This window comes from Aquarana catesbeiana, linkage group LG07 (genome assembly GCF_042186555.1).
Source record: "Aquarana catesbeiana isolate 2022-GZ linkage group LG07, ASM4218655v1, whole genome shotgun sequence".
NCBI lineage: Eukaryota > Metazoa > Chordata > Amphibia > Anura > Ranidae > Aquarana > Aquarana catesbeiana.
In genome coordinates, this window is record NC_133330.1 from 332,283,377 (window position 1) to 332,308,700 (window position 25,324).

A 25,324-nucleotide genomic window follows, 5' to 3' on the forward strand; every position below is an offset into this window, starting at 1 on the left:
CCTCGATCTTCTATTCAAAGTAGAATCCAACCTCAAGAATTAACATCTTACATTAGAGACTCTGTATTCGTTCGAGTTCTGCTGGATAGACATCGTTCCTGTGTTCTTACCTTGCTAAAATCCAAATTCATTTTAAATATTTTTTTTTTACATATAACTGTAAATCTGATCTCCCTAAAGTGGAACTTTACCCACAACAACTTGATAAAAAATAATGTTCTTTAGCAAGGAATATTAGTAATTATGCCACCAAAATGAGTGCGTGTTGTAAATTGCCTCCAGCATTGCTCCTCTTTCTTTTTTGCTGGAATCGGCCATTCTTTAGATTGTGAGCTCTAATGAACAGGGCCCTCTGATTCCTCTTGTACCAAATTGTAATGTAACTGTAATGTCTGCCTTTATTTTAAGCGCTGTGCAAACTGCTGGTGCTACATAAAACCTGTATAATAATAATATAATAATAATAATTTTGCTGAAGCCCATAAAGCAGAACTACAGTATCTCACAACAGTCAGTACACTCCTCACATTTTTGTAAATATTTTATTCTATCTTTTCATGTACAACTTGGCCTAGCACAACTCATTGGAAAAAAAAAGCACCTATCACATGAATGTAATCAACCTAATACCACTATATATATATATATATATATATATATATATATATATATATACACACATACATACACACGCACACAGTATGTCACAAAACTGAGTACACCCCTCACATTTTTGTAAATATTTTCTTCTATCTTTTCATGTGACAACACTGAAGAAATGACACTTTGCTACAATGTAAAGTAGTGAGTGTACAGCTTGTATAACAGTGTAAATTTGCTGTCCCCCCAAAATAACTCAACACACAGCCATTAATGTCTAAACCGTTGGCAACAAAAGTGAGTACACCCCTAAGTGAAATTGTCCAAGTTGGGCCCAATTAGCCATTTTCCCTCCCCGGTGTCATGTGACTCGTTAGTGTTACAAGGTCTCAGGTGTGAATGGGGAGCAGGTGTGTTAAAATTTGGTGTTATCGCTCTCACTCTCTCATACTGTTCACTGGAAGTTCAACATGGCACCTCATGGCAAAGAACTGAAAAAAAGAATTGTTGCTCTACATAAAGATGGCCTAGGATATAAGTAGATTGCAAAGACCCTGAAACTGAGCTGCAGCACGGTGGCCAAGACCACACAGCGGTATAACAGGACAGGTTCCACTCAGAACAGGCCTCGCCATGGTCCACCAAAGAAGTTGAGGTCACGTGCTCAGCGTCATATCCAGAGGTTGTCTTTGGGAAATAGACGTATGAGTGCTGCCAGCATTGCTGCAGAGGTTGAAGGGGTGGTGGGGGGTCAGCCTGTCAGTGCTCAGACCATACGCTGCACACTGCATCAAGTTGGTCTGCATGGCTGTCGTCCCAGAAGGAAGCCTCTTCTAAAGATGATGTACAAGAAAGCCCACAAACAGTTTGCTGAAGACAAGCAGACTAAGGACATGGATTACTGGAACCATGTCCTGTGGTCTGATGAGACCAAGATAAACTTATTTGGTTCAGATGGTGACAAGCGTGTGTGGCGGCAACCAGGTGAGGAGTACAAAGACAAGTGTGTCTTGCCTACAGTCAAGCATGGTGGTGGGAGTGTCATGGTCTGGGGTTGTATGAGTTCTACCGGCACTGGGGAGCTACAGTTCATTGAGGGAACCATGAATGCCAACATGTAATGTGACATACTGAAGCAGAGCATGATCCCCTCCCTTCAGAGACTGGGCCACAGGGCAGTATTCCAACATGATAACCACCCCAAACACACCTTCAAGACCACCACTGCCTTGCTAAAGAAGCTGAGGGTAAAGGTGATGGACTGGCCAAGCATGTCTCCAGACATAAACCCTATTGAGCATCTGTGGGGCATCCTCAAATGGAAGGTGGAGGAGCGCAAGGTCTCTAACATCCACCAGCTCCATCATGGAGGAGGGGAAGAGGACTCCAGTGACAACCTGTGAAGCTCTGGTGACCTCCATACCCAAGAGGGTTAAGGCAGTGCTGGAAAATAATGGTGGCCACACAAAATATTCACATTTGGGCCCAATCTGGACATTTTCACTTAGGGGTGTACTCACTTTTGTTGCCAGCGGTTTAGACATTAATGGCTGTGTGTTGAGTTATTTTGAGGGGACAGCAAATTTACACTGTTATACAAGCTGTACACTCACTACTTTACATTGTAGACAAGTGTCATTTCTTCAGTGTTGTCACATGAAAAGATAGAAGAAAATATTTACAGAAATGTGAGGGGTGTACTCACTTTTGTGAGATACTGTATATCCATCGATTTAAAACAGTTACATTCCTGGAATGCCAGGATTTCTAACTGTCACATTGTGTCAACCAAACTGTCAAACCATCAAATGGCTGATGTCATAACTGATCACATGTGCAGCACCATGGCAGTTGCAGATCATGCAGAAGCAGCTTCCTTAGCTGTAAAGGATAGGAGGGTTTAATTCTGCTTTAAAGCGGAGTTCCAGACAAAAATTTAGCTCTGTCTGAAACAAAAGCATACCCTACCCCCCCCCCCCCCCGTTTTTTGATATTTTATTTTTTCATACCTTTTGGGTATGTTTTCATTCAGGATGTTCGTCCCATGTCACTGCGGCGAGGTACATCCCTTTCGCGGTTTTATTGTGCCCTCCTCCTTCCGGGACCTGTGTGTCCCCCAGAAGACGACGGGGCCAACTCTCAAAGCTCCGCGTGCCTCATGCATGCGTAGTAGGAAACAGGCTGTGAAGCCGCAGGGCTTCACTTCCTGTTTCCCTTAGTAAGGATGCCTGCACCCGGAGCCGAATGATGGGTCGGCTTCGGGTGCCGAGATCGTGGGAACCCAGGACAGGTAAGTGTCCTTATATTAAAATTCAGCAGCTACGGTATTTGTAGCTGCTGGCCTTTCATTTTTTTTTTCACCCAGGCTGGATCTCCGCTTTAAGGCTGTCAGCAGATCGGCCTCTACATACTCGGCAGAGCCTTCTTGCCAGAAGCCGCCATTTTGCTGAAGCCGATTGTCCCTAAATGGCAGTAAATCTGTAGGCCAAATCTGTAGCAAAAAAATGGAGAGCAACTGAGCATGTGCAGAGCAGGGTGAGACAGTGTACTACTGGAACATAAACAGTATAGACACTTATTAATGTTTTACATAATGCTATACCTGCAAAATGGGCCAACCTGAAATGATCTAGCGGGACTTTATTTTCTGACAGTTCCAATTTAACGTTAAAATCTGACTTGTATCTCAGTGCAGACTTCTTGGAAAATCAGTGAGCCAATCACACAATCAGGAATTGACATTTCTGGGGGGTGTTCTGTATACCATCTGTGTTACAGAACACCTCCAGTTTACATTTTACAGAAAATTACAGCGGCTGCAGATTGAAAAGGAAAGGTCATTTTTAAAGTGGACCTTCAGTCATTTTTTCATCTTTCCATCTATTAAATCTTCTGTCCTTGTTGTTGTTTTACCTTTGGATAGTAAAACATTTTTTTTCTGCCAGTAAATCCCTTATACAGCCCACTTCCTGTTTCTTGTCTGGTCATTGGCCTAGGCTTATTACATCAAGCACAGCGCTCTCACTCTCCTGAGAGATTGCCAGGAAGGGAGGGGGGTGAGTCATAAGAGGGCCAATGAGAGCTGCAGAGCTGGAGGTGTGCCTCTGTGTGTCTGTGTAAATCCAGGAAGTGAACAGGCAGCAGCTTCAGCTGCCCACAGTTAATATGGTTGCAGACATATTTCTGCAGTATATTTAGCAAGTACAGAATCACAGTATATATAAAAGAATATGCAAAAGTGGTTGGAGGGAAGCTTCAGAATGGCAAAAATGTTTTTATTACAAATTATGTGAGCGGACTGCAGTTCCTCTTTAAGAGTCACACACCTGTGAGATAGGCGATACTTCTCGACAATCCACCTTGTCTTCTCAAAAATGGCCTCCCAGCTCGGCTGACCGGACATGTGCTCCACATCAAACCTGTATGGTATTCCTATAGGAGGAGAAAAATTATGTCAATTTTTCCGGAATATGTAAGAGAAATGAATGATGTTTTTAAATGTTTATATCTGTAGCAGATTTTAATACAAGTGCTGTAGTGTAAGTACCTGAATTTGACTTGGTATCAGAGCTCAGAGAGGGGGGAGGGAGAAGTAGCACAAGGTGCCAATCAAATATGCTGCAGTGTAAGCAGCATGCTAATAGGAGGAGATAGCAGAGTTACAGTGAAATCAGTCCGCTGCTTCTCCTTTCACTGTCCAGTCACAGGGTGGGGGAATCTGTATGTGAAAGTGCAGCAGAGAGAAATCAGGTCCCCCCTCCCCCGCTCTGCAAGACCAGGCTGTGCTGTGTGGCAGAGCTGTGCAAATCTAAGAACTGGGGTGGTATATGTACAATATCTGTGTATTTAGCACTGGGGGGGGGGGGGGGGATCAGCTTCAAGTGATTTACTTACTGTATGAGCCGTCCTCACTCAGATCGTCACCAATAACCAGGCAGGATAGCTGTGACTGCGGCAGGGGGTTACTGCGGTTATACGGACTGATGATCATCCCCAAAAACTTTGCTCCTCCGCGAGAAAAATAACTCTGAATGAAAAGGAAGTAAATTGAATACAAATGATAGATGACTAGAATATAATTAAAATGTAGCGCTGTTAACCTTTTCATGACAAGAGGACAATTAAAGCCAAGATGTCCAGAGCCAATTAAAGAAGAATTCCAGGTAAGGATATGTTTACATAGTTACACTGGTCCAGCTATATACCATAGTGGCATTCCACTAGATCAGGGGGCCCTCCAACTGTTGTGAAACTACAAGTCCCATAAGGCATTGCAAGACTGACAATTACAAGCATGACTCCTCCCACAGGCAGAGGCATGATGGGACTTGTAGATTCACAACAGCTGGAGGGCCGCCAGTGTGAGACCCCTGCACTAGAAGCTGGAAACCGATCTAATAGACAGCGCCACTCCAGTGATCCTCACTATCTTCCCGCGCCGAGCGGCTTCCCTAGTGCACTGTGAGCACAGCAGGTCAGCCACTCAGTATGGGTGTCATTCAGTCATCACTTTGTATTCTATAAATGCATGGAAAGCTCTCGGATTGGACAAGGTGGAGAGGTGGGAAGGTGACATCACCCTCTCTACCTCATCCAATTAAAGAATGCTTTGTATTAATTAAAGAGTAGCTCCACTTTTGTTGAAAAAAAACCCTGATCATTGCAGGGATTTTAACACACTTTGTTGCAGATTCCTACCTTTTGTTCTTCTGAAGAAATGTGTTTGTCTGTTTCCATGTGAAAAGTGGATCTAATTTATCAATCAGCTGCTGCACCTTCAGGTCTCTGATGAGGAAAATTGCAGGTTCTGCATCCCTTTGGGAGCATCTCACCACAAAATGATATTTTTGTTGCAGGGGATGCCCAAAATCTGACTTGTATCTTAGTGCAGACTTCTGGGAAAATCAGTGAGCCAATCACACAAGCAGGAAATTATGTTTCTTGGGGGGGGGGGGGGGGGAATGTTCTGTACACAGTCTGTGTATAGAGCACCTCCAGGTGGCTATATTGCATTTTACAGAAAATTACAGCGGCTGCAGATTGAAAAGGAAAGGTCATTTTTAATAACATTCCATTACAATATGACTTGTGTTGCAATTGTATACGCTATATTATTATTTTTTTTTTTATTTGCTATTTCTTTCCCCCACGAAAGTGGAGATACCCTTTAAGAAAATGCAAAGAAATTTCTGAATGGCGCTCATACCGAGAGGCCGACCTGTTGTGTTCACAATTTAACAGAGCAGCTACTTATCACGGGACACGGAAGCTGGTGGAGATCACTGGAATAGCGGTGCCTACCACGGTCATTTCCAGCTTCTAGAGGAATCCTACAGGTATGGTATATATACACATAGTTACACTGGTCCAGCTATACCTGGAATTCTTCTTTAAAAGGAGAAGTATAGCCAAAGCTTGTTTAGCTATCCTTCTCCTATGGATCACAGGAGTGCAATCAGTTTTTTTGGACACAAGTTGCTGCATATGATGGGCACAAGTTGCTGTATATGATGGGCACAAGTTGCTGCATATGATGGGGCACAAGTGGCTGCATATGATGGGGCACAAGTGGCTGCATATGATGGGGCACAAGTGGCTGCATATGATGGGGCACAAGTGGCTGCATATGATGGGGCACAAGTGGCTGCATATGATGGGGCACAAGTGGCTGCATATGATGGGGCACAAGTGGCTGCATATGATGGGGCACAAGTGGCTGCATATGATGGGGCACAAGTGGCTGCATATGATGGGGCACAAGTGGCTGCATATGATGGGGCACAAGTGGCTGAAAATGGGGCACTCATCAGGGTTCATACAGAGGGAATTACATCTGAGGAGTTACAGAATGCAAAATAGTTAGTAAAAAAGTATATATCTATTTTTAATCACATGGATACTCATGCTTTTTCAATGAATTTTAAGTGAACCATGTTTATGTCTATGTTGAAGGTTTACTCTGGGGGTGGCGATATATACTTTTTTACTAACTATTTTGCATTCTGTAACCCCTCAGATGTAATTCCCTCTGTAGGAACCCTGATGAAGGAAAGAATTTCTGAAACGCGTCGGTTCAGGGAGATCTACTTACCTTCATTGACGTTTTTTTATTGTATCCATATTGATGTCTATTTGTATTAGCACCATATGTAATTGTTTTTTGATATGATATTTTCTTTGTAAATAAAATTATATATTTTTTTCATATTGTGGTAGTGCTGTTAAAATCCCATTTCAGAGGAATTCTTCCTTTTCTCTTTTTTTTTTTTGACTTATTGGGATGTGGCACACCCACAGATAGTATTCCCTGTCAGATTCTCTTCTTTATAAAAGATCCAGCTTACTTTATAAAAGATCCAGCTTACTTTATAAAAGATCCAGCTTACTTCATTCGCCTTCCCACTCTAGGGCTCTGTTCACATCTAAGCGATCCGGATCGCGGGTGGAATCGCTGAAATTCTGCCCGTAATTCCAGAATCGCAGGAAAATGTGGCCATTATTTCTTAATGGCTCCCCAAACGCGGTGCGACAATCGCGGCAAAAATTTGTGACAGCAAATGCTTCAGGCTTTGTGCCAAGATTTGGTACATGAGCTTCTTTTTGAGCATTTTTGGAGCGGGAGACCCATTTAAATGAATCGTCCTGCTCCAAAAACGCTCAAGTAAAAACAAGAAAAAAATTGCTAAAAATAAAAACTAGCAGATACAGATCACTCAGGTGTGAATGGAGCCTTATGGTAAAGTGATATATATATATATATATATATATATATATATATATATATAGATAGATAGATAGATAGATAGATAGATAGATAGATAGAGAGAGAGAGAGAGATCTCTATCTCTCTATGTCAATCACAGCCATTGAGCCAATGAGGAGAGAGCGGGGGGCGGGGCCGAGCCGTAGCTCTATGTATCTTATGGACGCATAGAGCAGCGGCTCAGGAATGAGCATGGGGCGGTGCCCCCCCCCCCCCCCCCCCCGGGAAAGCAGCTTTCTCTGGGGGCACTGCTCAAGGGGGAGGAGCCAGGAGCGCCGGTGAGGGACCCGAAAAGAAAAGGATCGGGGCTGCTGTGTGCAAAACCATTACACAGAGCAGGCAAGTATAACATGTTTGCTATTCTAGAAAAAAAACAAAAACAAAGCTTTAGTATTACTTTAACCCCTTGGAGCCAGCGGGTGCCGACCTTTTAAGGGGTTTTACATGCAGGGGGGCTTAAGGTCATGTGACTGCCGTGACTGGCTGCCACATGATCAGAAATCTCCCGATTGCATGGAGCGATCGTGAGTTTTTCAATCAGGTCCCTGTGACAGGAACAAGCGGAGCTCGCACTTTCAGCTCAGTGCTTTGAATTAATGCACGCAAATATGCGATCGCTCTGCGCCAAGGCCCGGTTGCCGGGAGGCTACATATTTGCGTGCGGATGATACCAATTATTAAACTATTATACCAATTGTACTGCATATGTACAATGGATGTTATCTTGTTACTATAGAATTGTACATTTGTATTTCAGACTGACCATTCTCTGCCCCTGAAAAAAAAAATTGTATGAAATTGAAATTGGGGTTATGTTACAAAACTGAGACACATATAATTGTCTACATGTAATTATTTCAAGGGTGGTCTGTGTAACGCTTTGTCATCAATCAGCTGATTGGTTTTACGTCTGCTATATTTGTACTGCTTTTTTTTTTTAATATAAAAAGGTGGAATAAAGTATCTTTGTATTTTATTATATTGGTATTTGTCAAGTGCCTGAAAAGTCCCGACCAAAGTGAACTTTTTTCATCAGGAGCTCCTCTCTACGGGGAGAGATGAGAAAGGCGGCTCTCAGTGACCTTATCAGACTTGCATTGGATCTGCAGCCCATGTAATGATTTCCCCGGATGCTCGGATTGTTTAATGATTATCTTAAAAACACACAGATGTCAGACCTGGTACTTGGCCTGGGTGTCGATATCCCGGATGGATGGATTGGGGTCAAAGGCAGGATGAGAGTGGTACCAGCCAATGACATTGTAGCCGTGCAGTGACAGGGCTTCCGACGCCTGAGTCTGAGAAACGGGGTCCATTTCACACTGCAGCCCCGTGCTGAGACTGTTACACGGCTCCGCAGTCCAAATCTAGAAAGGAAAACGTGGAGAATGTGAGCATGTGCAGGCGGCGATCTCTCTCCTAATCGGGGTGGATTTGATTTCAATCATAATTTTTAAGGAGCAAATGTCATCTCTGACCCGCAGCCGCTCCTCCCCTGACCCGCTGTTGACTCCCCGACAGTCTCATTCACTTTATTGGGACGGCTGGTGATGCGGCAGTGACACAACAAGGTGAGGGACGTGGCGGCAGCAGGTGAGTGGACGCCCGCTAACAGGCGCTGCCATGATGGATCTGAAATGACAGGTGCTCTTAAACCACTTCCGGACCACCGCACGCCGATAAAAGTCCTGTCTTTAAAAAGGAATATCGTCGTTATGGCAGCAGCAGCTAGCTGCCATAACCCCGGTATCCTCTTCTTCAGCGGGTCCGGTTTCTGATAATAGTGGTCTCTGCGGTGGATTCGCCGCAAGATCACGTTTATAGGCGGCAGGAGTGGGGCCCCCCCGCCGCTCTCTGGAGCCGTCGGCAGCCGCGGAGGCGATTAGATCCTTCTCCTTCCTGGGTATGGTGAGGGGAAGATGGCCCCCACCCGTCTCCATACCACTGCAGGGCGGAAGCGACGTCAAAACATCACTTCCGCCCATAGCTCTTAAAGGGCCATTTTTTGGGGGGGTTTTTTCAAATGACAATTTTTTTTTTTTTTTTATTGCATTTTAGTGTAAATATGAGATCTGAGGACTTTTTGATCCCAGATCTCATATTTAAGAGGACCTGTCATGCTTTTTTCTATTACAAGGGATGTTTACATTCCTTGTAATAGGAATAAAAGTGATACAATTTATTATTTTTTAAAATAAAAAATGAAAAGGTAAAATAAATAAGAAAAAAAAAAAAAGTTTTTTTTAAACGTGCCCCGTCCCGCCGAGCTCGCGTGCAGAAGCGAACGCATACGTGAGTAGCGCCTGCATATGAAAACGGTGTTCAAACCATACATGTGAGGTATCGCCATGATCGGTAGAGCGAGAGCAATAATTCTAGCCCTAGACCTCCTCTGTAACTCAAAACATGCAACCTGTAGAATTTTTTAAACGTCGCCTATGGAGATTTTTAAGGGTAAAAGTTTGTCGCTATTCCACGAGCGGGCGCAATTTTAAAGCGTGACATGTTGGGTATCAATTTACTTGGCGTAACATTATCTTTCACAATGTAAAAAAAAAAATTGGGCTATCTTTACTGTTGTCTTATTTTTTAATTCAAAAAAGTGTATTTTTTTTCAAAAAAAGTGCGCTTGTAAGACCGCTGCGCAAATACGGTGTGATAGACTGCATGTGGTGTGAACCGGCCCCAAATGTTCCTCTGTTTAACTGACCCTTTTTTTTATGTCATTTGTAACTAACTTTTCAGTGCTTTGTACCATTGCTGACAGTTGAAGAGTAAACAACTTTCAAGAATTAAAAAAAAACTAAACAGTAAAAGTAGCCCATTTTTCTGTATAATGTGAAAGATGATGTTACGCCGAGTAATTTGATACCCAACATGTCATGCTTTCAAATTGCACATGCTCGTGGAATGGCGACAAACTATGTTACCTCAAAATCTCCATAGGCGACGCTTTAAAAGGAATAAACGGTTACCAGGTTGGAGTTACAGAGGAGGTCTTTTGCTAGAATTATTGCACTCGCTCTAACGATCGCGGCATTGCCTCACATACGTGATTTGAGTTTACATACGCATGCCTTTTATTTGCTGCGCGAGCTTGCGGGGACGGGGGTGCTTTAAAAAAAAAAAAAAAAATCTTTCTCCTTTATTTTATTTATTTTTACATTGTCACTTTAAAAAAAAAAAAAAAAATTCTGATCACTTTTATTGCTGTCACAAGGAAAGTAAACCTCCCTTGTGACAGTAATAGGTGGTGACAGGTCCTTTTTATGGAGGGATCGGGGATCTAAAAGACCCCAAATCCCTCCTTTGCACTTCGAAGTATTCAGATAGCCAAAAACAGCGATTCTGAATACTGTCATTTTTTTTTTTAAATCGGCGCCATTGGCAGCCAAGTAAACCGTAGGTGACGTTGTGACGTCGCTTCCGCGTGTTTACATAGGAGACTGGAACAAAGCAGTTTTCAGCTTCATTCCAGTGTCTTACTCTAGTCGGTGTTTCGTCAGATTAGGCGACCCGTCAGAATTTGTAACGGAAGTGATGTTCCGTTGCCGCCATCTTGCTACACCCCACACTCCTCCACAATAAGGATACACTGAGAAGGGGGCAACCGGTCATCTTGTTACACGCACCGGAGTTTTGCATCTCACACTTATTTTTAACAGTAAACGCAGCTTGTAAGGTGAAATACAGTATTTCAAAATCCGACTGACTTTTTAGATGTTGAATTTTTAAAGCAGCGGCAAACCTGCTGATCTCACAGGTTTGCTAATCCGACAGAACATTGCTGCTTTTATAATTCAACATGTAAACAGTCCAAGGGGTTTCTAAATACAGTGCAACCTTGGATTATGGACATAATCTGTTCCAGGAGAATGCTTGTAATCCAAAGCACTCGCATATGAAAGCGAGTTTCCCCATAGAAGTCAATGGAAACGAAGATAATTTGTTCCGCATTGACTTCTATTGCATGTAATACCGCATGTGGCCAGAGGTGGGGGGGGCGCCGGAGAGCCTCAGAAATACTGGGGGACAGCTCGGCTGAATTCGAAAAGGCTCGAAAACACTCGGGAACGGAGTATTTCCCAAGTATTTCCGAACGGCTCCGAACCCTTCTGAGTGTCACCGGCGCCCCCGCACCTCTGGCCAAATGCGGTACTGCACACCCCATTGGCTTGAAACCTGCTCGTTTTGCAAGACAACACTCGCAAACCGAGTTGGGATTTTTAAAAATAAAGTTGCTCGTCTTTACAAACGCTCGTTAACCGCGTTACTCGTAAACCAAGGTTCCACTGTATTGTATTTGACCATATAAGCACCGTTTACTGTTAAAATAAGTGTGAAATGCAAAACTTTGGTGAGTGTAACAAGATGTCCGCTGCCGCCTTCTCAGTGTATCCTTACTGAGGTGGAGCGCGGGGTGTAGCAAGATGGCGGCAACAGAACGTCATGTCCATTACATATTTTGACAGATCGGCAAATCTGATGAAACACCAGCGGAAGCCCTGGATCGTGTCTCCCGGTGGGACAGGAGGCACGGGAGGAGCGGCGGAAGACGGTGGGGACGTCCCCTCTCGCTCCTTCAGGATAACAGTTGAGAGGCTTTTAGCTGCATCAGTTGTTATCCCTAAAGATCCGATCGCCCGCTCTAAAAAAATGGTAATGCCTGGAGCTGCAGACATTAACCCGGTATAACCCCTTAAACCGAGGCCGCATGTGGTCGGCGCTAAGGGGTTAAACGCCATTTAATGTGTGGGTGTGTCACAGCACTAAATACAGAAAAAGGGACGGGTAATGAAGTAGAATATACGGGTTAGTATTCAGGCAAGGGCTTCATACAAGGGATGCATTATAAGAATATAAAGGGTGAACTTTACCTACTTGAAAATTGATTTTTCATGCATTCTAAAAAATAGAAACCAGCTTACTTCTACAATACGTTCTTCTTCCAGATATCTTCCTCCTAATAAGCCGATGACTTCCGCCATGGAGACGTGCGAGTGCTTTAATAGAGAGCAACAAAATGAAGTGACACCTTTCATAGGATTGGATAATTCACATATAATATTTTATACTTACCAAATCTAATATTAGCATGGCCTCCGCTGATATCTTCACTTGGAAGGGAGCCTGAAATAAAAGCAACGTTTAGAAAGGAAACAAAAAAACATCAATTAGAGACGACACAACATTGTGAAATAAAAGACAACTTTCCAACTGATGAAAAAGGTAAGCTTGTTTTATAAAAAAAAAAAAAAAACAGGGTGGATTTGATTTAAATCAAGTTGATTTAAACCACAATTTAAATCACTAGTAAAAAGGCTCGATTTAAATCTACTTGATTCAAATCCTAATTTTTAAAGAGCAACTGTCATCTCTGTCCCGCTGAGGCTCCTCCTCTGACCCGCTGAGGCTCCTCCTCTGACCCGCTGAGGCTCCTCCTCTGTCGGCTCCTCCTCTGACCCGCTGTTGGCTCCTCCTCTGACCCGCTGTTGGCTCCTCCTCTGACCCCCTGAGGCTCCTCCTCTGACCCCCTGAGGCTCCTCCTCTGACCCCCTGAGGCTCCTCCTCTGTCCCACTGAGGCTCCTCCTCTGTCCCACTGAGGCTCCTCCTCTGTCCCACTGAGGCGCCTCCTCTGTCCCACTGAGGCGCCTCCTCTGTCCCACTGAGGCGCCTCCTCTGTCCCACTGAGGCTCCTCCTCTGTCCCACTGAGGCGCCTCCTCTGTCCCACTGAGGCGCCTCCTCTGTCCCACTGAGGCGCCTCCTCTGTCCCACTGAGGCGCCTCCTCTGTCCCACTGAGGCGCCTCCTCTGATCCGCTGAGGCTCCTCCTCTGATCCGCTGAGGCTCCTCCTCTGATCCGCTGAGGCTCCTCCTCTGTCCCGCTGAGGCTCCTCCTCTGACCCGCTGAGGCTCCTCCTCTGACCCGCTGAGGCTCCTCCTCTGACCCGCTGAGGCTCCTCCTCTGACCCGCTGAGGCTCCTCCTCTGTCGGCTCCTCCTCTGACCCGCTGAGACGCCTCCTCTGTCCCCCTGCGGCTCCTCCTCTGACCCGCTGAGGCTCCTCCTCTGACCCGCTGAGGCTCCTCCTCTGACCCCCTGCGGCTCTTCCTCTGTCCCCCTGCGGCTCCTCCTCTGTCCCGCTGAGGCTCCTCCTCTGACCCGCTGTTGGATCCTCCTCTGACCCGCTAAGGCTCCTCCTCTGACCCGCTGAGGTTCCTCCTCTGTCCCGCTGAGGCTCCTCCTCTGACCTGCTGAGGCTCCTCCTCAGTCCTGCTGAGGCTCCTCCTCTGACCCGCTGTTGACTCACTGACAGTCCTATTCACTTTAATGGGACGGCTGGTGATGCGGCAGTGACAACAAGGTGAGGGACGTGGCGGCAGCAGGTGAGTGGATGTCCGCTAACAGGCGCTGCCATGATGGAGCTGAAATGAAAGGGGCTCCTTAAAGAGGAAGTAAACCCTGGTGGGTTTTACTTCCTCTTTATTTCCCTGCAAAGGTAAAGCATAATGGGCTTGTATGCATCGCACAGTAGCCCATTATGTGTCACTTACCTGAAACCAAAGCCTGCGATGTCACCGCTATCCCCACTAGCAGCGAGCGTCCATCTTCACCCATCTTCCTTCTGGGGCCGTGAACTCAGGCCCTGTGACTGGCCGAAGTCGCGTGACGTCACTCCCGCACACGCCAGCGGGAACCATCAGTCACGACATGACCCCCTTTAGAAACGGTACGATCTGCCCTTTCTAAAATGCGCATGTGCCATAGGCATGGCTTAAACTGTGGAGTTTAGGAGATATTTCCAGCACCTACAGGTAAGCCTTAATATAGGCCTACCTGTAGGTAAAAGTGGTTGTACAGGGTGTCCAGGGTGTACAACCACTTTAAAATGTAAGGACTTCTTCTTGCTGGTAGTTAGAATATTTAATATTTGCAAAAAAATATGAAGGTTTCCTATTTAGAATAAGAAGCTGTCAGGTTAGTAAAGCGGCGATATCAGAACCAATTCAATCATACAGTTTGTAGTGTACATAGATTTGCAAAACAATGGGATAAAGGAATATTCCTTAACTTTGTTTTATCTCATGGTTACTGTGAAATTGTGTAAATGCATCAATGCAGTGCATGTTATCTCAGCTTGCAGAGCTTGGATTTCATTAATTTATCAAAAATGTACAGTAAATATTGCAGAATATACAGCCTCATTCTATATAACTAAAGCTCCATTTCATGCCGAATAAACTAAAATTATTAATGTAACTTAAATAGAAAACTATCTATATAACCATCTTTAGCCCTGGTTCACACTGGAGCGTTTTGACATGTGATCTGACATGTCAAATCGGCGGCAATTGCAGTCAACGGCACGGCCCTAAATCGGTGCGACACCACACCGATTTCAAAAAGTCGTTTCTGTACGACTTTTTGAGATTTTAGGCTGCGATTTACATTGACATCTGTGCAGCAACCTGCACAGATGTCTCTGAAAATCGCGGCTGAAATCGGGACTGACATGTGGGAGTGAAATCCTGCGAGTTCAGCTCTTCATTCCCGCAGCTCAGTGTGAACCTGGGCTTAAATAGATTTTTACTCCAAAGCATTTTCTTAAAATAAATTTGATACAAATCAAAAAAAAATCATATTTAAATTTAAAAAAAATCTGATTTTTTTTATTTTTTTTTTTAAATCATTGATTTATTTTGATAAAAATAACAAAAAAACAGATTTAAATAAAAAAAAAAAAAATCAGATTTTTGTGATTTTGATTTTTTTTTTAAACATTGATTTTGATAAAAATAAAAAAAAATCAAATTTCTGTGATTTTATTTATTTTTTTTAAATGATTTATTTTGATAAAAATAAATTTTAAAAAATCAGATTTTTGTGATTTTAATTTTTTTTAAATCATTGATTTATTCTGCTAAAAAAAAAAAAAAAATCAGATTTTTTTAAAATTTTCTTTTAAAAAATGAATACAGATGAAAACAATAATTGAAATTATGAAATGTTTTTTACCTGCCTCTCTTCAGTAAAGTCAAGGCAGGGGATGAGCTGGAATGGGTCAAATGCACTGTAAAAAAAAAAAAAAAAAAAATGTGCGTTAACAGCAACAATCTAAGAATCAAAGTTTCTTGTTACAACAATAGGACTGATCATGAGATGGCAAAAATTCCCACTTTCACCACTGCACTGGCCGAGTACCTAGAGAAGAGTTAGCAGCTAAAGTCCAACTCCAGGAATTTTTAGTTATTAAAATATTCTCCCAGCAGCTTCTAAAATGCAGCTCTGTGGCAAAACTCTCCTCGTCTACAATGTTTTCCCTCTCAGTAGTTTCCTTTCATCACTAGATGTCCTCAATCTTTCAGAGACTGAATGACACCGAGGGGCTAATTTACTAAAACTGGAGAGTGGAAAATGTGGGAAGGAGAAACCAGGTCAACCCAGATTGGGGCTTTATGGAGAATCTTTCTCCAATCTGATGTATGCACTACAATAAATAATGGTAAAAAAAAAAATAAATATCTTGCATTTTTATAGCACTGATCAATGTAATAATGTCACTGGTCCCCAAAAAGCGTAATTTGGGGTCAGATTTGTCCGCCGCAATTTCCAGTCCCGCTAAAAATCGCATATCGCCGTCATAACTACTAAAAACAATAAAAAAGTCCCTAAATCTTTCCCCTATTTTGTAGACGCTATAAATTTTGCACAAACCAATCGATATACGCTTATTGCAATTTGTTTTTTTTTTTTTACCAAAAATATGTAGAAGAATATATATTGGCCTAAACTGATGAATACATTTGTTTTTGTTATATTTCTTTTTTTTTGGATATGTATTATAGTAGAAAGTAAATATATATATATATATATATATATATATATATTTTTATATATATATATATATATATATATATATATATATATATATATATATATATATATATATATATATATATTTTTTTTTTTTTTTTTTTTTAATTGTCGGTCTTTTTTTGTTTATAGCGCAAAAAAAATAAAAAACGCAGAGGTGATCAAATACCACCAAAAGAAAGCTCTACAGTGCCTTAAAAAAGTAATCATACCCGTTTAAATTTTCCCCCCCAAAAAAATAAAAAATTAAAAATTTTGAGGGAAAAAAAAGCACATCAATTTTGTTTGGGTACAACGTCGCATGACCGCGCAATTGTCAGTTAAAGCCACGCAGTGCCGTTTAAAAAAAAAATGGCCTGGTTGTTAAGGGGATAAATCTTTCAGGGGCAAAAGTGGTTGAAGGAAGAAAAAAAAAAAAATAGGTTCACAAATCGCTTTAATGCTTGCAGCCTTCTGGGATATATGACATAGATAGGAGATGGGAAGCCCAGGATACGTCATTCTCACCTCAACAAGAGAAGAGGAAAGAGAAAGTCCCTAAATCTTTCCCCTATTTTGCAGACGCTATAAATTTTGCGCAAACCAATCAATATACGATTATTGTGATTTTTTTTTTTACCAAAAATATGTAGAAGAATATATATTGGCCTAAACTGATGAATACATTTTTATTTATTTATTTTTATTTATTTATTTTGGATATGTATTATAGCAGAAAAGTAAAAAATATTGTTGTTTTTTTTTTTTTTTTTTTTTCAAAATTGTCTGTCTTTTTTTGTTTATAGCGCAAAAAAATAAAAACCACAGAGATGATCAAATACCACCAAAATAAAGCTCTACAGTGCCTTGAAAAAGTAATCATACCCGTTTAAATTTTCCACATTTTGTCAAGAAAAAAGAAAAAAAATTTTTTGTGGGGAAAAAAAAAAAGGACATCAATTTTGTTTGGGTACAACGTCGCACGACCGCGCAATTGTCAGTTAAAGCGACGCAGTGCTGCATCGCAAAAAAATGGCCTGGTCATTAAGGGGGTAAATCCTTCAGGGGCTGAAGTGGTTAAAGAAAAAAAAAAATAGGTTCACAAATCGCTTTAATAGCCTGCATCCTTCTGGGATATATGACATAGATATCACAGGAGATGGGAAGCCCAGGATACGTCATTCTCACCTCAACAAGAGAAGAGGAAAGAGGGCAGTGAAAGAGCTTAAAAAAAAAAAAAAGTTTTTAGACAAAAAAGAAAATGATAAAAAAAAAGATTAAAATACTATCATGTTTCTAATATGGAGGGGGCAGGAATAATAATAATAATAAAAAAAAAAACAATTATATATACCGTATATACTCGAGTATAAGTCGACCCGAATATAAGCCGAGGCACCTAATTTTACCACAGAAAACTGGGAAAACTTATTGACCCGAGTATAGGATGAGGGTGAGAAATGCACAGCTACTGTAAGTGGAAAAGAGGGTCAACAATGCCCATTTGCAGCCTCACTGTGCCCATTTGCAGCCATAGATCCCCCCGAACTTCAAACTCTGTAGTTAAGGGTTCCTAGATGCCCCCTAGCTGCAGCCAAAATTTGGGGTCTCTGGACCCAAAGGGTCCCGAAATGACATTGCTGCAGATGGACACAGTTGACCGACTTTGGGGCCCCCTATCTTGAGGCCATTTGGTGCTAAGACCCCCAAATTTGGTGTGCAAACCCAGTGGAAATAGCACTACAACAAAAGCTGGCGTTCCTAGCACCAAGTGGCCCCGACATACGGGGCCCCAAAGTCAGTTCGGAAAATGTCAAGCACTTTTCTGCAGCAGAGAATGAAATTTTCCGAACCGACTTTGGGGCCCTGTATCTCGGGTCCACTTGGTGGTAGGAACCCCATCTTTGGATATGTTGCAGTGCTAGTTCCACTGGGATTCCAAATTTGGGGTTCCTAGCAATAAGTGGTCCAGAGATACAGGGCCCCAAAGTCGGTTCGGAAAATGTCATTCTTTGCACCAGAAAAGTGCTTGACTCGAGTATAAGCCGAGGGGGGCACTCTCAGCACAAAAAAAGTGCTGAAAAACTCGGCTTACACTCGAGTATATACACGATAGAGATATATATATATATATATATATATATATATATATATAGATATATATCTATATCTATATCTATCTCTATATATATATATATATATATATAGAGATAGATATAGATATAGATATATCTATATCTATATCTATATATATATATATATATATATATATATAAATAAATAATAAATAATAATTAAAAATAAAATAAATAATATGGAGGGGGCAGGTATAATAATAAAAATGTATATATATTAATAAAAATAAATAATAATAAAAATAATATAGAATTTTTTTTTTTTTTTTTAAAAAGCAGTAGTTTTACTACGATAAAGTTCTAAAAACTTACTACACACACAGTATGGGGGTTATTTTAAGCTTCTTTTTAAATTTGTCACCATGTATAAGCTACAAAACACTGTTGACATCTTCAGAAATAAGACATGTGAACTGCACAATTTAAAGCAGCAGACAAAACAAATGTAAAGGAAGAATGTCACAATATCTGACTATATTCTAATTTCCGTACCTCTTGGGTGGTCTCGATCCCTTGGAGCATTTCAGGGCCTTCATTCTCTCCCGTCTTTTAGCTAACTCCTCCGCCGAGAGATGCTGACAAAGAGAAATATTATGTTCACTGAGGAGCACGTCACCTAAACTTTGAGCAAAGACTCACTCATGCCCATAATATAACAAAACAGAGCTAATAAATAACTGCAGATCTCCATTATCTCAGAGATGTAGAAGTTTGTTGAAGGGCAGTTCAATAATACTGGTACAGAAATGTTATTGTCATAGAGAGCAGCACGTCAATTACAGTTAAAAAAGGACACTCAGCTGCTGTCTAACCTCAAACGTCTGTCCCTCGAGGTCTCTTGAATCGCACCAATTCCCCCAAGGGTCTCTGACACGCCTTCGTCTGGTGCGCTGCAATGAGAAACAAGAGAGTGTGTTAGCACGGCAACAACTAAGATTTTATTTAAAAAGGCATAACCACTTGACCTCCGGAAGATTTACCCCCCCAATGACTGGGCCATTTTTTTGCGATACAACATTGCGTTAGTTTAACTGACAACTGCGCAGTCTCACAACGCTGTGCAGAAATGAAATTGATATCACTTTTTCCCCACAAATAGAGCTTTCTTTTGGTGGTATTTGAACACCACTGTGGTTTTTATTTTTTGCGTTATAAACGAAAAAAGATCGACAATTTTGAAAAAAAAAATATTTTTTTTACTTACTGCTATAAAACATATGTAACAAATCAATTCGAATTTCTTCTGCTATAAAAAATATTCAATTAAATCCAAGATCCAATAAAACATAAATAAATATATATATATATCTTCATAAATGTATGCCAAGATGTATTCTGCTACATATTTTTGATAAAAAAAATCCCAATAAAGGGTAAATAAATCAATAAATCCCAATAGAGGATCTACAAACTACGGGATATATACTGTATTCTTTTTTTTTTTTTTTTTAATACTAGTAAAGGCGGGGACAAGGGATAAGCGACTTATAGTGGGACTGTGATAATGCGGTGGGCATTCTTGACACTAACTAAATGGGACCATATAGTAATTGTATGAATTTTAAACACATAAAGCAACACATATAAATGGCATGATGAATAAATCCAAAAATGTGATGATAAAAGATTAAAAAAATAAATGAAATAAATTAGGAATGAAACGTAACGTCCACAGGTGACGGAACTGAACATGTGATTAGTCCAGACAGATATAAAACATCCTTATGGCATCAAAAGTGGAGACGGATATAAGGAGAATATAAGCAAAATATCCACCACCGATTGTATGAAGGCTTACCGGATTGCTTGGACTCAAAAGGACGTACGCCCGATGAGTTGACAAGGCTTGTGGTGAAATTACCCCAATGGATAAGGGCATCAGTGTTGGCAACCTCTGGCTTGAAAGTAGGATGGTCCCACTGTTCTTCAGTTGGCTCACAATGACAGTACAATGACAAGTCTTGTTAGACGAAACACGTCGGGATGAGCTCCGCTGATCCCATTGCGTCATTTGTACCAAAGGCGCTTTATATCTTCTCAAATGTGAGTGTTCCTTATTTTAATAAATACTCTTTTTATCGATCGGAATTACACTATGTGGCACTCTGTTCTCCTTCTTGGCCTTATTATATGATTCTATGGGAGAAATATGATCCACCTGGGTTTTGAAAATGTCCATCCCGAGGGTTACTGTCATTGTGAACCAACAGAAGGACAGTTCACAGAAGGAACAGTAGTCCAATAACGGCTTCACATTTACTGTGCGAGGGCGTCATGTGCAGGCAAAGCAACGTACATATATGTAATTTTGCCTGTATAGGCACAGGGCCCCCCCCCCCTGCGACTGCTGTGTCCACAGCGGAATGCCGATTCCGATACTCAGGGGGCCTGGTGATCATGTGATCGCTATGTGATCACATGATCACAATGTCAACAAAGCTGTGATAAATCAATATGATTCATCACAGCTTTGCTTCCCTTGCGAGTGAGCTGTAATTGGCCCACATATATCACATGGTACCTTGGCCAATCACAGCACCATGTACCATGCGATTAGCTGTAGCCAATCACAGATCACTAGTATTCACAGGTGTTATGAACGTAACCCATTCATGAAAGTTGAAAGCATTGCTGGTACAATGATCTTCATTGTACAAGCAATTAAAGTGTAAATAAATAAAAAAAAATTCCTTGATTACCTAATCATTTTTTTTTTAAACATTTTTTATTTTTTTACTATATATTTTTGTAAATATTTTCATATTTTTACTACGGTAACATTGAACTACTATGATAAAAATATTTAAAAATTTTTTAAAAATAAATGTTAAAAAATATATATTTAAAATACTAAATAAAAAATGATTATAGTTTATTTTTTTATTTATTTTTTTTTTTTTAACATGCTGTCATTAGTCAGTGTCCCTTATCATTGCCACACCAGTCATATCATAAAGCTGTACTGTGTTAAAAATATATATATATTTAAAATACTAAATAAAAAATAATAATAGTTTATTTTTTTTAACATGCTGTCATTAGTCAGTGTCCCTGATCATTGCCACACCAGTCATATCATAAAGCTGTACTCTGCTGGTGTTGTTGTGAAAAAAAAAAATTACAATTACAAGGAATGATAGATCAAATTTCAAATATATATACAGAATACATTTGAGCCTAAATTGTTTTATGACGGAAAGTAGGAAATATTGTTTTTTTTCTTCAAAATTTTTAGTCTTTTTCATTTATATCACAAAAAATAAAAACAAACCGCAATGGCCATCAAATACCACAAAAAAAAAGCTCTATTTGTGTGAAAAAATTATATAAATTTCCTTTGTGTACAGCGTTGCATGACCGCACAAGTGCCAAAGAATCAACTGCGGACCACCAATTGTATATTTAATGTGGCAGGGCGGCCCCTCTGTACCAGATCATGTACCTAGTATGTGATCTGATACTTCCGGGTTTGGGGCGCCTGTGCCGCTGACAACCCGATCCCACTGCGATTACCGGCTCCGTTTACATCCCATGATCAGCTGTCATTGGCTGACAACTGATCACAAGGTAAGGGGTCGATCCCGATCTGTGATCAGCTGAGTCTCATAGACTCGCTGATTACAGGGCACACCGGGGGGGGGGGGGCGCAAGCCGCTCGAGCACAGGAGGACGTCTATTGACAGCCTCCTGGCAAAGTAGGTCCGCGCTGTAGCCATCATTAGGCTATAGCGCAGATCTGAAGGGGTTAAGGTGAAAAAACTTCTGTCACTGAGCAGCCCCCCCAAGCCCCCCGTTTTACTCACCTGAGCCCGTTCGTTCCCCCACAGGAGACGCGCTCTACCTCTCTGGCCGAGGTTCTCGGCTCTTGATTGGATAGATTGATAGCAGCGCATCAATTGGCTCCCGCTGCTGTCAATCAAATCCAATGACGCGGGGGGGGGGGGGGGGGGGGGGGGCCGAGTCTGGCATTCTGTGTCTATGGACGGAATGCTGGACTCGGGAGCGGGCCCGCAAAGATTGCTTCTCTTAGGGGGTTTACCAATGCAGGGGGGAGCTGATAGCGCCACCGGGGGCCCCTAGAAGAGCAGGATCGGGACCACTCTGTGCAAAGTGAACTGCACAGTGGAGGCAAGTATACCATGTTTGTTATTTAAAAAAAAAAAAAAAAAACAACCCCTTTAAATAAAGACGTGTGTTCCAGTGCATTTAGGTGCGTCCCAGTGCATTTTACAGCGTTCCAGTAAAGTCCAGGAAAAATGCAGCATGTTCTGCTTTCTTCTCTGGACCTGGAACACACTGGAACTGCAAGCACTGGTGTGAACTATGCCATTGAAAACCATATAACCTACTTTGCATGCGTTTTTGATGCAGAGAAAAAAAAAAAAACGCACTGAACTGCATGTGGTGTGAACCGGCCCTTAGCGTTATATGGAAAAGAGCACGGACAGATCTGATTGGTTGCAGTAAAGCCCCTTGTTTGCTTACCATAGTCTGCAGGCGGTGGGCGAGCTCGTACGCTTCCAATGTATCTTTTACCAGTTTCGTCTTTGTTCTATCCAACAGACGGGGCCGATTGTAAACCGCTTGTTCTGAAATTGGCAGAATATCAAGTGCAGGATGATGAAACATAAGGGAAAAAAATAAATAAATAAAAAAGTCTAACTGACGCTTACCACAGCCAAAGTTAATGGCGCCAATTAGTTCCAGGTAGGTGTGGACACGCCCGATGCAGTTCACATCACCGCAGTTCTTTAGTCCCGGGCGGACTGAGGTTTTGTTCAAGTAATTTGGCTTAGAGTTCTTCCTACAATAAGAAAAAGACAAGCAGTTTCAGTACAAACATCTGGGGTGCCAAGGTTCGCCATCACTGTCCTAGGCCATATATATGAGGGGAGGCGCCATCTTTCCTCCGCTCATCTCTGTAACCAGCCGCCACCAGCGCCAGATTGGTTCCTGGGCTCACCAATCATCCAGGTAAGTCCGGGAACCACCGGAAAGTGTCCTGTTGCTTCAGCCCCGGAAGAATTTACCCCCTTCCTGACCAAAGCACTTTTTGTAATTCGGCACTGCGTCGCTTTAACTGACAATTACCAATCGTGCGACGTAGCTCCCAAACAAAATTGGCGTTCTTTTTTTTCCCACAAATAGAGCTTTCTTTTTGTGGTATTTGATCACCTCTGCGCTTTTTATTTTTTGCGCTATAAACAAAAAAAAAAAAGAGCGACAATTTTGAAGAAAAAAAAACATTGTTTTTTACTTTTTGCTATAATAAATATCCCCCTGAAAATATATGAAACAATTTTTTTCCTCAGTTTAGGCCGATATGTATTCTTGTATATATTTTTGTTAGAAAAAAAAAAAAAAAAATCGCAATAAGCGATTATTGATCGGTTTGCGCAAAAGTTGTAACGTTTACAAAATAGGGGATAGTTTTATGGCATTTTTAATCATTTTTTTTTTTAAATGGCGGCGATCAGCGATTTTTATTGTGACTGCGACATTATGGCGGACACATCAGACATTTTTGACACATTTTTGGGAGTATTGTCATTTATACAGCAATCAGTGCTATACAAATGCACTGATTCCTGTGTAAATGACACTGGCAGTGAAGGGGTTAACCACTAGGTGGCAGTGTGGGGGTTTAGTGTGTCCTAGGGGCGTGTTTCTAACTGTGAGGGGCGTGGCTGTGTGTGACACGTCACTGATCTCTGCTCCGATGACAGGGAGCAGAGATCAGTGTCCTGTCACTAGGCAGAACGGGGAGATGCTTGTTTACATCAGCATCTCCCTGTTCTTCGTCCCCATGAGGCAATCGCGTCCGCGGGACCTGCGACCCGCGACCTGACTCACTGAGCTTGCCGCGGGTGCGCGCGCCCGCTGGCCGCCTCTTAAAGGGGAACGTACAGGTACATGATTCTGCCTGTACGAGCCCTTCTGCCGCAGTATATCTGCATGAGGCGGTCGGCAAGCGGTTAAAAGTGATGAAGCGGCGAATCAGCTGCTCGGATCACTTTTATCCAAAAGAGAATCACCTAAAGAAAAATAAAAAACTGGGGTTATGGCATCTAACTGCAGCCATAACCCCGGTATTTAACATCAAAGTAATGACGTATTTTCTGCGTTAGGCGGTCGGCAAGTGAAAAAAAAAAAAAAAAAAATCATAATTTTGCTCGTTTATAAACCAAAAACGTACCATCGATCCAAGATGTAATTGCGTATCCTGAGATAGCGTTCCGGAGTCTTTGCTGGGCGCCCCTCGAAGAATTCTGGGATGGCTTGTTTCTCTTCTTCTTGGATGAAGTCTGGTTCTAGCACCACCTCCTGGTCGGGCGGTTTTAGATCTTCTTCTGGGGCGTCTTCATCCTCATAGGGCAGGGGGGATACCTGAGCCGTCGGAGCGAAGACATCTTTATCCTCGGGGCTCAGACAAGTGGAGTCCCGGCTGACCTCTTCGTCTTGTGCGGACGTCAAAGTGTCGCTGTGTGGCACGCATGTGAAGCAATAAAGAGCGTCTCCGTCACCGGGGTCCTTCTGACAAAGCGCCTCCGTCTCGGGAACATCGGCGTGCGGCCGTTCCGGGGTGAGGTGACTTTGTCCCGCGGTGGGATGGATGGCCTCTTCCTTCACCTGGCAGATGGTATCTGCTGGATTTATCGCCGTGTCAGGAAGGTCTTCGCTGTTGACAAATGCCTCATCCACCTCATCCGTTATGTCGACCTCCTCATCATCTGATAAGGCCTCAATCTTCACCGCGTTGAGGTTGGGGTCCGCTCGACCTCGGAATGCAGATAGTTTAGCTTCTTCCTCGGATTTCTCAGCGTGGAAAACAGGAAGCTCCGCCGCTGCCATTTTGTCCTCTTTCTCTCCGTTCTCCTCCTTACACTGTAGAAAGAAATATGAATTTTTTTTACACTTTCTCCAATTTTTTTTTTTTTTTTAATTCTTTATTTATTTAAGACAAGGTTCCTTG

General features: G+C 42.1%; 1 protein-coding gene across 4 annotated transcripts in view; it reads right to left on the minus strand.

Moving 5' to 3' along the window:
- Positions 1 to 25,324, minus strand: part of MYSM1 (Myb like, SWIRM and MPN domains 1) — an 82,983-nt gene that overhangs the window by 8,777 nt on the left and 48,882 nt on the right. For all 4 annotated transcript variants that reach the window (XM_073593865.1, XM_073593864.1, XM_073593867.1 and 1 more), the window contains 11 exons: positions 24,548 to 25,236; positions 23,025 to 23,155; positions 22,837 to 22,940; positions 19,164 to 19,241; positions 18,844 to 18,926; positions 15,380 to 15,434; positions 12,443 to 12,493; positions 12,292 to 12,366; positions 8,542 to 8,730; positions 4,495 to 4,627; positions 3,927 to 4,032 (listed from right to left, as the gene is read on the minus strand). In XM_073593865.1, the coding sequence (XP_073449966.1) occupies positions 3,927 to 4,032; positions 4,495 to 4,627; positions 8,542 to 8,730; positions 12,292 to 12,366; positions 12,443 to 12,493; positions 15,380 to 15,434; positions 18,844 to 18,926; positions 19,164 to 19,241; positions 22,837 to 22,940; positions 23,025 to 23,155; positions 24,548 to 25,236 (1,694 nt within the window). The remainder of the gene's footprint in view (positions 1 to 3,926; positions 4,033 to 4,494; positions 4,628 to 8,541; positions 8,731 to 12,291; positions 12,367 to 12,442; positions 12,494 to 15,379; positions 15,435 to 18,843; positions 18,927 to 19,163; positions 19,242 to 22,836; positions 22,941 to 23,024; positions 23,156 to 24,547; positions 25,237 to 25,324) is intronic.